The sequence below is a fragment of the Terrapene carolina genome, unplaced genomic scaffold (assembly GCF_002925995.2).
Source record: "Terrapene carolina triunguis isolate 2854851 unplaced genomic scaffold, T_m_triunguis-2.0 Scaffold88, whole genome shotgun sequence".
In the NCBI taxonomy this organism is placed as follows: Eukaryota; Metazoa; Chordata; order Testudines; family Emydidae; genus Terrapene; species Terrapene triunguis.
The window spans coordinates 4,838,297-4,851,242 of record NW_020664439.1 but is presented as its reverse complement, the minus strand read 5'-3'; the positions used below and the strand labels follow the sequence as shown (position 1 = coordinate 4,851,242).

The 12,946-nt window shown below is 44.6% G+C and overlaps 1 protein-coding gene across 2 annotated transcripts in view; it reads left to right on the top strand.

Moving 5' to 3' along the window:
* Positions 1 to 12,946, top strand: part of ARHGEF4 (Rho guanine nucleotide exchange factor 4) — a 180,203-nt gene that overhangs the window by 145,744 nt on the left and 21,513 nt on the right. For both annotated transcript variants that reach the window (XR_003899793.1, XM_024216838.3), the window contains 4 exons: positions 6,510 to 6,689; positions 10,043 to 10,237; positions 11,367 to 11,546; positions 12,320 to 12,552. Coding sequence is in view for 1 of the 2 variants with exons in the window: in XM_024216838.3 (XP_024072606.1) it covers positions 6,510 to 6,689; positions 10,043 to 10,237; positions 11,367 to 11,546; positions 12,320 to 12,552 (788 nt within the window). In the remaining variant the exon portion in view is untranslated. The remainder of the gene's footprint in view (positions 1 to 6,509; positions 6,690 to 10,042; positions 10,238 to 11,366; positions 11,547 to 12,319; positions 12,553 to 12,946) is intronic.

Sequence of the window (12,946 nt, the reverse complement as noted above, 5' to 3'; positions counted from 1 at the left end):
GCGGAAGGATTGACAGAGTGAAGCAGCTGGAGCAGTCTGTGGGTTTTGCCTTTTGAGGGGCTTGCTGACTTGCAGACTGGTGGGACTGAAGGCTTTAAATGTTTGGTGTCTTGACCCAGTTCTCTTTTTCTGTTTCTAATACACGTGTTCGCAGAGATCCAAAGAAATATTCAGAAAAATAAAAGCAACGCTTCTCAGACGTATTTTAGTTACTGCTGGAATGATTGACTTTATAGCTACTCTTGATTGAAAGGCATCTGTTCTAGGGTCACAGAGCAGAAAATGTGGTTCTTGTTGCCTTATCCTTTCTCTCAACTGGAGGCTGAGATCCCCTGTGCCTGACTGATAGCCGATGCACCTGGTGTAAGCAGGGCTGCTTTTTCAGCTTTTAGTGCTCAGCATAAGCAATAGAAGGTTATTACAGTTTTATTCAAGTAGAACTAAACAGCTGACAGATAAATATTCCCTAAAGCAGCCTCCATCCCTGGTTTCATAGGGTTTCTACACAGTTCACAGATCTTTTATCTCTATTAATGTTGCCTGGAGCTTCTGCTAGAACAAGCCTGGGACATATGAGGCAATTATGCCGAGGTATACAGCCTTAGATCAACAAGAGCTGAACAGTCAAAATACAAACATGCATATAGATGCAGTGCTTGGCAACCTCAATTTCTTTGCATACATATAATTGGCTTAATTTCAGTGTAATTATGTGGATTTGCAGTGGACCCCGGGCTGTTTTTTGCCCCTCTAGGTCGTATTTGTTCTGCCCTTGAACAGACAGTGCTTGGGAGCCTAATGCAGCAGCCTCTAACGTACCTTATTGTTCACTTTTGTGACATATCGAGTAACATACACAGTGCTTCTTTGGTGAACTGTAAATGAGCAGCAAACAAATTACAGCCGATTGTAGCTACGTGGACAGTTAAAAACAGCTGCAGATGAATAAAAATGCTAATGTAATATTAGAGCACCTGCAGTACAGTCAATATTCAATGTCAGTGATACACTGATAATATTGCATTTGGTTTGCTGATGTATCCTTGCACACTCAACCCTGGTGTAAATAAAGAGAAATCTCTCATTTCTGCTCATTTACAGAGTTGCAAACAAAACTGATTGAGAGCAGGTCTGGAGAAGGCAAGGTTTGCATTCTGTTTTCTACCATTTCCCTTCTGGAAACTCTGGTTCACAAGTTGCTTAGGTCTAAGGTGAGCAGGTAGCAAGTGTGAAAAATCAGGACACTTTTTTGCGGGGGAGGAGGAGGGGTTAATAGTTGTTTATGTAAGACAAAGCCCCTAATATCGGGACGTCTGGTCACCTTACTTAGGTCACAAGAACAAGTTTAGTGGTAGCAAATGCAGGCCTTTCAGAAAAGGTCTGGAGTGGTCAGAATGAAAAGCTGCCGAAGTCACAACAATAGAATGGACAAGTTATACATTGTTTTGTATGGAAACTGACCTTTGTTTCTCAGTGACTATGGTAAATAACAAGAGCAGGGCATGTGCTGTGGTAACTGTGAACCTTTTCGATCATAGGAGTTGCTATGCTGGAAGTGATCAATACTCCATCTAGCGTGATGCTTCTGTGGAAGGCAAGAAGCGCTTGTAATGTACCTGTCTAACTGTGCAGTGTTCTTGGACATCTTGCAGAAAACCCTTCTCCTCCTATTGTGCTTCCTCTTAATTAGCAAAAGGAGAATCTTAACCGTCCCATTCTTAACCCAGCCGCAACATGTCTCTGCCAGAACAAGCTTTGTTGAATTCTACAGTGTCCATTGTGGTTCAGCATCACGTCTGGAACAGCTGCACTTATCAAGTCAGAGAAGCTATGTGAAATAACATCAATAGTTTAACAATATTTACGGCAATGACATCATGACTGATGTTGAGTAGTGGCACAGTCTACTCTTAAATGATCTATCTCAGAGGAGGGTCTGTTAAAACAAGGAGTCATTTAATCATTCCATGAGAGTCCAACAAAATTAATTTTTTTAAAAAGCTGCAGATCAAAGACATGATGCACTAATGGGCAGTACATGATATGCTGATAATAATCAATGGACTATTGAATTTGTCAGTACCTGTCACCTCCCAAAAGCCAAATAGATCCCTGAGTTAAAGTCGCATTGAATCAGGGAGCTGTAGCAGTCAAGTGGTGTTTCAAATATTGCGGGACTAAATTGGATGAGAAAGTCCAGAGCCTAAATAAAACATTTTTCTCCTCACTCTTCTGCCTTAATCTCCTCTCATTGCTTCCTTATTATAGAAATGGTGTTAACTGTTGATGAAACAATAGTTGGTCTATAATCCCCACCACCATTTCTGAGTAACTACTATGAGTCCCAAACATCTTTGGCATGGATTTATCTGCCTACTCCTGGGTATTTGGTAGTTCAGCTATGACTCTGTAGCTACATACACAATCACCTTTATAGCTACATTCCTGAATGTAGAAGGCTTCAGGTATTAATACTAGATGCTGCATTACTGACACGGCTCCCATCAATTTCAATGGGAATTGTGTGTGTAAAATCCCCTAGTGAGCTGTTAACAGGTCAGCCTGGGATCATTGCTAATGTTGGGTCTCATTGGCCATACTGTCTTCCTTATAAAAATAGGCAGTTCTGACTGCCTGGAGCTTATAGTGTTAATTTATTCACTTCTGCTGAATCTTGCTTGTGTTGCAGCAGCAGTTTTGTAAAGAGGCATCATATTGCTGTGTGTGGCCCCATTCACAGAGTGTGTGACCTGAATGTCTCTGGTACTTGATTCCACACTCAGAGCAGGGGATTTAAGGCCATAGTAGAGTTATTTTATCTTATGAGCTCTTCATAACTTGTATCTTGAGAAGCCCTTTGAATTCTGTTCTTTTCAAGGATTTCTTAATTAGTCTACTCCATAGCTATATGACAGTGGAGCAAATGAGTCATGCCTGAAGGGAAAGGAGAAATTTCAGCAGTAGGCTTCTATTCCCCTTTGCTATGTGAACCATGAGTAAGCAGTGTAGTAAATGGCCCTAACAGCATTATTGATTAATTATCAAGCTTAAACTTAAACGCCCACACACACAGCTTAATAGGACAAATTGTAAACCATGCATTTAGAAGTGTGAAAAGATCTCTCTACTGCTGCACTAGCTATGGTAGCATTTGGTTTTCTGGGTCACTCACTACCACTATTTGATCCTTGCTTTTCTTACGTAGAAAATGGTCCCATATTAACACCAGTTGTATGATCCAAACTCATCCTAACTCAGTGTAGATGGGAAGTAGTGAGGTCCAGTAGATAAGACACAGGACTGGGATTTGAGTCCTGGATTCTATTCCAGCTCTGTCATTGATAGAGTGTATGACCTTAGGCACATCTCTTAACTTCTCTGTAGCTCTTTTTTCCCATCTGTAACCTGGGGACAATGATGCTTGTCCACCTTTGTGAGCCCCTTTGAGATGCACAGATGAGAAGTGCTCTATTCATGCTAAGCATTATTATAATGCACCCCCAATAGCTGGAGTGCTGAAAAGAGGTGAGGCACGGCTGAAACATTTCGGACCATTTTAGCTGCTATATTAATTCTAGGGATGGTCAGAAAAACAACAATTACATTTCATGAAATATGTCACAGTTTGGAATTTGTTTGTGAGAGAGCAGAACAAAACTGAGATATTTCAAAACATGTTGTGAAAAAACTACAGCAAGTTGTTCTCTCACCCCAAAATAGCCTAGTGGTTAGGGCACTCCCCTGGAATGTGAGAGACCCAGGTTAGAGTACCCACCCTGCCGTATTCAGAGCTGGGACTTGTCCCTATGTCTCCCACCACCCAGGTGAGTGCCCAAACTAATGGGCTATTGGCTATTCCAGGTGTCTTTCTCTTCCTCCCTCACCTGGACCTGAGAAATCTTCCTTGCAACATTTTGGCGAAACAGATACATTGCCACAAAACATTTTGGTTTTGATAAAAAAGCATTTTCCATCCAAAATAATTTTGTTTTTTAAAAAATGCAACCAGCTCTACTGCCTCCTGTTCTGCATCCTGTAGCATGCACTTTTTTGTCCATGTACTGTTTGCATTGGTACCAAACCAAAAAAAAAATAGTAACACAGGATGCGATCAACTGTGCCTGGAAAAATATAATCAACCTCAGGTGCATATCATAGCCAATGCTGGGCTATACAGCACAGTGGATGGATACGGAGATAATATTTCAGAAGAGGTTATTAACATGACTGAAGATGGGGTATTGGGTATAATAAATAACTTTGTCGTTGAACCATATGTAACACCAACAGACCCTGGTCGGTGGCGGGTGGGATTGAACCGGGAACCTCTGGAGCTTAGTGCGTGAACCTCTACCACATGAGCTAAGAGTAAACTGGCTGTTAGCTAAGGCTGTAGAGCAGACTCATTAATTGCTCTCTCTCTAAGTGGTTTCAGTGCCACTAGATGGGACAGAACACCACACCCAGAAGGTGTGTGGGTTACACGTACACCTCCACCCCGATATAACGTGACCTGATATAACACGAATTCGGATATAACGCGGTAAAGCAGTGCTCCGGGGGGGCGGGGCTGTGCACTCCAGCGAATCAAAGCAAGTTCGATATAACGCAGTTTCACCTATAACGCGGTAAGATTTTTTGGCTCCCGAGGACAGCGTTGTATCGGGGTAGAGGTGTACACACAAGTTTTCTCCTTTCCCATCCTCCTCAGGGACTGTTCATGCCACCTGCCTTCCAGAGGCTAGCACTGCACAATGGGGTTACAGAAAATCAGGATTCACACGCCCCTCTACATTGGATTAGACTGTCTGGGGACACTTCCCTAACCAAATCATAATGGGAAGAGTCCTGTGTTTTCTTTGACCTCTCAGGAAGGGAGCCCCCAAAGGTTCACAGACTCACATAGATGTCTAGGCCGTTATTCTTAGTCATGTCCCTGATGAAAGTCCATAAATGTTGTTCTCCAGAGGTTAAGGTTAATGGGAAAGTCTCTGACCCAACAAATCAGGGTGGACTTGTAGGGAAAAGACAGCTGGACATTCCCTTGGTAGTGACTATCACAGTGCAGGATACAAAGATTTTCCTTATGGTCCCTTGCTTGTACTTCTTCATGCATTTTTTTAAAATGATCTTTTAGGGTTGAAGTTTTCCAGGCTTCGTCTCTGCCTGAGCAGAGCTTTTACTTTGAATGTTTGAAGTGAACCTCCTCTGATGTTACTGAATCATGAGTGGGTGCAGGGAAGGGCTATTGTCCCCATGGTTATAAGGACTTGCTGCTCTGTTTTATCACACAGATCATTGAAAAATGACTCAACCATGGCATGTAAATAGTCCTCAGTGAGGAGTATGTCCAAGACTAAGTTTTAAACAAATTGTTTGGAAAGTAAGAAAGTTGCGACCATTTGAAAATGACATACTGAATACACGCAGTAGAATCATTCCTTAAATGCAAGTGATTGTTCGCCCAAAGAGATGGGCTGTGCATATGGGCATTTTTTCCAAAGTAAGCACTTTTTGATATATGTTAATAACCAGTTGACCCTAAGCTTAAGCATTTGTTTTCCTTTGAGGACTTACTTAAAGAGGCTTAAGTGCTAATTTTAACCACCCTAAAAGCAGCATAAAATCTTAGGTCACTGTGGGGTACTTTCTGTTCTGAAAAGTGGCTCTGTAAAAATGCTACCATTGGGTTCCATTTTTGTATCTCAAGGGCTTCCGTAGCAAATATGACCTGGTGCCACAAATGTGCTCTGAGATCTAAAGTGCATGCTCTGTTCTTTCAGGCTAATGCATAATCACCAATAACAACAACTCTGTGATCCAAAATCTGCCTCAGTTACCCAGCACCTCTCACTGTCTGAAACTGGGGTGGATCAGATGCAATAGAGAGCACAGTTTGGCTGTGCAGTTGGCACTTAGTAATTCTGTTGCATGAAGCATGAGCCAGAATGGACTTGGCTTCTTGTCACTTTGCTGCTTCTGAAGGGCTCTAAAGCAATAAAATCTGATTTGGGGCCTAGTCAGCAGAGATGACTCTGAATACACAGAGGGTGCAGGGCAGGTCATTTCAGTAAGGAGGTGCCATTTGAAATAGTCACTATTCAGCCCTATGAACTGCACTAAGAAATGAATGTGCTTTAAATTCTTATGCTTCTGCAAGGATTTGAAGGTTCTTATTCACACTAGAATAAGAACCAGATTGAGGCTTTAAACTGGGCCCATACTGGGACAAGGAGGGGCTACACTGCAGCATGAGCCCCTGGAAACCAGGAGTTCACACAACAGTGGCAGCCTTCCAAAGCTTGCAACATGCTGTCTTTTGCTGGACAGTGTGAGTGTGTGTGCAGGGAAGGCAGCATGGTTCTGTCCTCCTCCTGTTCACAGTGGAGTGACTTGTGCCATTTGTGGCAGTGATCTGGAACAAGGCCTGTGCTCAGAGAGTGCTAGTTGAGTGAAATGCTTCTGTTGGAGGTAACTGGTTGCCAATGCCTTACTTGCTCTGTTCCCAGCTCATCAGCGATGGCAGCGTGGTGTACGCAGAAGCCCTCTGGGATCATGTCACCATGGATGACCAAGAGCTGGGATTCAAGGCTGGTGATGTCATCGAAGTGATGGATGCTACCAACAAGGAGTGGTGGTGGGGGAGGATCCTGGACAGCGAAGGCTGGTTTCCAGCCAGCTTTGTACGGGTAAGGACCTAAACATTGTTTTTAATCCCAGTCTGTTAACAACAGCTCCCTGATAGGAGTGCCCCAAGCACTTCCATGGTTGGAGGTGATTTGGTGTAGAATGTGCTGGTGATCAGAGCCATGTACATTGTTGTTTCTCTTTAATAATGCTGTGCTAGGGTTACCAACCCTCCTGGTTTCGCCGGGAGTCTCCTGGAATCGGACTCTATCTCCCAGAGGCTACTGAAGCCAAACTGAGAGATTTTAGGCCGCTAAAAGTCCGGTGGCGCAGCGGGGCTAAAGCAGGCTGCCCCACTCCCTGAAGTGGCCAGCATGTCCCTGGTGGTGGGGGGTGAGTAAGGAGTCTCCGCGCATTGCCTCTGCCCCGAGCACCGATTCTGCAGCTCCCACTGGCTGGGAACTGCGGCCAATGGGAGCTGCAGGGGCGGTGCCTGCACCCCTCCCACGCCCCAAACCGCTGCCTAGCCCTGAGCTCCCTTCCAGAGCTAGCACCCCATACTCCCTCCCACACTCTGAACCCCCTCCCACACCCCAATCCCCTGGCCCAGCTCTGAGCCCCCTCCCACACCCAAACTCCCTCCCAGAGCTTGCACCCCACACCCTCTCCTGCCCCCCAACCCTCTGCCCCAGGCTCAGCCTGGAGCCCCCTCCCACACTCCGAACCCCTTGGCCCCAGACCAGAACCCACACCCCCTCCTTCACCCCAACCCCCTGCCCCACTGAAAGTGAGTGAGGGTGGGGAAGAACGAGCGATGGAGGATGGAGTGAGCGGGGTGGAGCAGGAGCAGGGTTTCAGGGAAGGGGTGGGGCAAGGGTATTTGGGTTTGTGTGATTAGACAGTTGGCAACCCTATGCTGTCCTGAACTGAAGCCTCAGTGGATCTCTCCATTTGTCATGGTAGGCCCAAATCCCCAGCGACTGTAAAGCATCATAATTGAATTGAAATCAATGGAGCCATGCCGAACCTACACCAGCTGAGGATCTGGCCCTACAAGCCCCATTTATTGGATGTGACAGACTTGGTGGACAAAATTTGAGCTCCAGAAGTGTAGTCTGTGGTTTGGATGGTGCAGAAGTGGGATTCCTTACTGCTGGTTTGCTGGGCCATCCGAGTTCTCCTTACTTATGGGGGAGAAAAAGAGCCCAGGCAGATTCAGTGCATAGGCCACATATTTTCCTTCCCTTTCCAGGTAAGAGGGAATTTTCATTCCATTGTGTGAGCTGCAGTTCTCAGTATGGAATCCCAGCTCTGCATCACTGCTTCAGCACGACTACATTAACTGAGAATTGATATGGGGAAATTCAGGTCTGTCAGGATACCTGGATTCTCAGTTATTTGTCCTCACACAAATTACCTGATACAAATTATGTATTTATGCCTATAGCAAAAGTCCTGGTTGGGAGTCTGACTGATTGGGACATAAAAGTTTTGAAATCTTTTGCTAGGGCTGTGCAGGAGGCAAAGAAGAGGTTCCTTGTCTCCTCTTTAGCATCCTTAGTCCCTAGCCGAAGACCTGTTCCAGATGATAAAATGTTGTAGTTCGTAAATAAGATCACTTGGATGTGGAGCCAGTTTTGACCTTCCATGGGGACAGAACTGGTTTCTGGAAAGTCTTTTCTGCTTGAGCGCCACACTGAGATTGCGTTGGAGGAGCTTCAGGTTGTTGCCTATAAGTTGGACCCATGTCCCTCCTGAGTGGTAAAAACCTGTAGTGAGACAGCATATCTGTTGCTGACAGGCATTGTCAGTGCTGGCCTTTAAAAGGGCAGGATGCCAACTTCTCCTACTGCAATAGTTGATGGCTCCTTGCTCAGGCAACTCAAGCATTGCCAATTATCACTTGACCTCTGATCTCTTTCAGGTAAGAGCTTTAGGGAAGGGAGTATCAAAGCAACTCCAGCTAACCTGAACTCTCAGACTTCCTTGAGTCTACGCAGTCATTTTAGTTGTGGGTCTAACATGGAGTTTGCACTAGTTTTGCTGGTCCATGCTCTCCTGCTAGCAATGAAGGAAAATCGGCATCCCACATCTTTGATCCATCAGCTTTTGTCAATAATGTTGACAATGTGTCAATAATGTGTGGGTATAGATGTGATAATCCTATCTTAACAAATTTTAACTATGTAGAAATCTAAACAAACTCTTTGTATCATTGCAATATTTGTAGCACTAAAATGGCTGAAGTGGAATGGACATTTGCAAAATGATGTTGCATGTTCCTTACTTGAATTTTCTTTGTTCTTTCCTAAGCATTTTATATGATATTTTTCTAAATGGTATTAGATATACAAATGGGGTAACCTGAGACAGTTAAATATGCGCTATGACAGTACTGTATAAAAGAACTGAATTGAAAATTGCCTGGAATTACCTAACAGTGGTTTTAGTACAGCTGATAAGGTAGACTGTGTACAGCAAGTCCTCTACGAAAATGTCTGATATTTTTGCCAATATTCATGCTGTGCTGCCATCTAGTGGCCATACTGAAAGAAGCATGAGTCTCATATTAAATGTGTCAAGTATCAGAGGGGTAGCCGTGTTAGTCTGGAGCTGTAAAAAGCAACAAAGAGTCCTGTGGCACCTTATAGACTAACAGATGTATTGGAGCATAAGCTTTTGTGGGTGAATACCCACTTCGTCAGACGCAACCTTGAGCTGTCTCTTCATATGGCATTACTTGCCCACTGGCATCTATATTCAATTCATATAAAGAAATGTTTTATTACTGTTATTTACCTTGTAAGTAATGAGTGTCCTTTAATTTACTCCTTAACAAAGACTATCAAAGCAGAATTTATCTATTGATTTATTCCCCTAAACCCACCCCATAAAAACCCTCAGACTTGATTAGTAAATCATTTACTGAGGTGCTTTCCCTTGGTTTATATGTATTTCCTCACATCACACCTGTGATCCTTCCATCCAAGAGGGAGCCCATCAATATCACACCTTAGTTAACGGGAGCAGTGGCTGGGTGACATGAAGGCATCCCCCAGGTGCTGAATACCTATCCTCTGCCATATTCTCAGCCCCTCCAAGGTCTATGGAGCAAACGGCAAGGTCTACTGACTGAAACTAGCTATCCCTATCACTAGAACTCCCTCCACCCTCCCCTGGCCAATCTCTGGGCCCAGGTTCTGGATATTTCATAGAATTAATTCTGGAGGACATTGACTAACCCATGTGTGGGCTCTAGGAATGTGACAGGGAGGAAGTGCCCATCACAGCAGCCTTGCTGTCCTCCAACATGTCCTTCTTGGTGGTAGAAGGATCTGAATTAGTGACCCAGGCAAGATGAGAGAGTAAAAACAGGGACTGTTACCCAATGGAAACCCATGTGTGTTTGACACAGCTCCGAGTGAACCAAGATGAACCCATGGAAGACTATCCTATGAAGGCAGAGGATGGCAAAGAGGAAGATGCCAGCACCGCCGCCCGGCGTTATGGAGTGGGGCAGACAAGCAAGGACCAAATGAGGACCAATGTTATCAACGAGATCATAAGCACAGAGAGAGACTACATCAAACACCTGAAGGACATCTGTGAGGTAACCAGGCTGTGAAAGGAGAGAATAAGGGGCAGATAGAATGGGTGTGACCCAAATGCATGAACTGAACCCACTTCAGAAGGGAGAGATCTCCAGCCCCCACCCTACTAAGCTGTCTTGTGCTCTTCTTCTCTCTCTAGCTGCAAATTACTCTTCTTCCCTTAAGAAAAGAACCCTCGGTTAGCAGAGTTGTCTCTCTGTCATATACCCTCTGCCTACCCCCTCTGTAATCACTGTGCATGTTCAGGAAATGGAGAATACTGATTCATTCCAGGAATATCCCAAATGCCCCTTTATTTGGAGCACAAAGAGGAGTCCTGATTAAATGTAATGAACTGAATTTCCCAAGCCAAGAAGACTAGAATACTAGCACCACTATATTCTTTATTAATAAATGGTGAGAGGTGGCATGAACAGAAATACCAGTTTTCATGCAATTCATATACTCATAGATCCAAACCCTGGGGAATGTTCGGCCTATTAGACCATTCACTTCTGAACATGCTGAATATTCTGACATCTCCTTTAACAAGAGACATGCCATGTGGTGATAATTGGTGATAACAGCTTTGCATGGACATAGGACCTTTCCTCCCCAAACACTTCGCAAAATACATATCTAAAACACCACTGAGCTGTAGCCTCATCCGGGATGGACAGAGGAAGCCAACTGGGGCGATACAGAGACACTTTTATCCAAGGACACTAGTATATTCAAGCCCAGATCTTCAGCTTGTGTAAAACAGCATAACTCCATCAATGGAGCTATTGTCGATTTATATCAGCTGAGGATCTGACCCTTTGGGTTTAACCAGAGTATCTGGTACACATACAGTCAGCTAGTTATTTACCGGAGAAGATTCTATAGTGCAGGTTGTACCATTGAGCATGGGTTACAGTATCATCCAAGGCATGTTTCTGACTATGGTTTGATTTCCATGTGTGCCATTTTAGGCATGGTACCTTCAGAAATAGTAATAAAAGCACAGCGGACTCATACTAGAAAGGTATAGGGTTTTGATCTAAAACCCACTGCAGTCAAGGAGAGTCTTTCATTGACTCCAGTGGTCTGTGGACCAGGCCCTTGAGCAAGTACCCAACACCCCTTTAAAATCTGACTTCCTCCCAGGGTTACATTAAGCAGTGCCGCAAGAGGGCTGACATGTTTACAGAAGAACAGCTGAAGACAATCTTTGGGAACATCGAAGACATTTACAAATGCCAGAAAAAATTTGTAAAAGCGCTGGAGAAGAAATTCAACAAAGACCATCCACACTTGAGTGAGGTCGGCTCCTGCTTCCTGGAATATGTGAGTTGATTTGCAGTGTCTTCATGGGAGAAGGCTAGCTGGGGAGATGTTAGCTGGATGGAATTTTTAAGCTTTAGGTTTTTTAGAATTAAATCTGTAGCCCTTCTGGTTGCCAAGAAGACCTTCCCAAGGTGACTCAATAAAAAGCTGCCTTGCTGAGTGCAATACCTCTCCATTGGGGGTGTAAACTCTGTAGCCTAATGTAGCCATTTGCAGGCCAATATTTTAAGTATTTTACTCCTGATCATCAATTCATCAGAAACATCCATCTGGGTAGGGGATAGAGTGGCCTGTGGAGTACAGGGGATGTTGGACGCATCCTAGCCTGTCTGATAAGTAGCATGTACCATAATTTTTAATTGGCCTCAGCCAGGCAAACATATAGGACATTTATCAGATGGGCCTCTTCTCCCTCTAAGAGGAGACTGCGGGTTGGCATAATGGGAGTGGGCTGGAGGGCACATATAGATCCATCATTGAGTGTATAGGCCTACCAGGGAGAGAAGTATATCAGCATGCCTGGCAGTACCCACTACCAAAGGGCACCACTACCAAGGCCAGGGTGAGGCGTGGAAGAGACTAGTGGTTGCCTACCAGGACAGGTGGGTGGAGTCCCTTTATTGGGAAGCAGGGTAGGTATTATAGTTGTTTTGGGCCGGGGGGCCCGCAGTGGGTAGAGGATGGCTGAGCTCTGCACTGTGCAGCATTTTCAGGCCCAGACCCTGATATGAGAGAGATTACCACTAGGGGTTGCCTTTTCATTCCCATCTCAGCAAACAGAGTTCCAGATTTACTCCGAGTACTGCAACAACCACCCCAACGCCTGCGTGGAGCTGTCCCGACTCACCAAAGTCAACAAGTATGTCTACTTCTTTGAAGCGTGCCGCCTGCTTCAGAAGATGATCGACATCTCTCTGGATGGGTTTCTGCTGACTCCAGTGCAGAAAATCTGCAAGTATCCACTGCAGTTGGCTGAACTACTCAAATATACCAACCCCCAGCACAGGTAGGTGCAAAATGTCAGGGAACGGCTTATACACGCATGGGAATGGGGAATTTGTGAACAGTTGTCTCAGAGTTACAGAAAAAGGATACTCATCGTAGCTGTATGTTATATTCACAATTGTTTAGCATGCCGTCTTACCAGATATATCCTTTTTTATTAGGCAAACACTGAGCTTTCTCTACCTGTGTAGTAGGTACCACCCTACTGTTTGTTTAGTATCATGTTCACTTCCTTATTTGAGCCCCAAGAGTGATATTAGCACAGCCAATAGGCCTCATGAGTCAACTTGTGCTTCCTTTGCTGGCTGTGCAGGAGCACAGCACATAATGCTGTAGGTCCTACCAAAACAAAGGCTGTTTGTCTGGGAATCTGAACAAAGCCTGAGTTAGAAGTA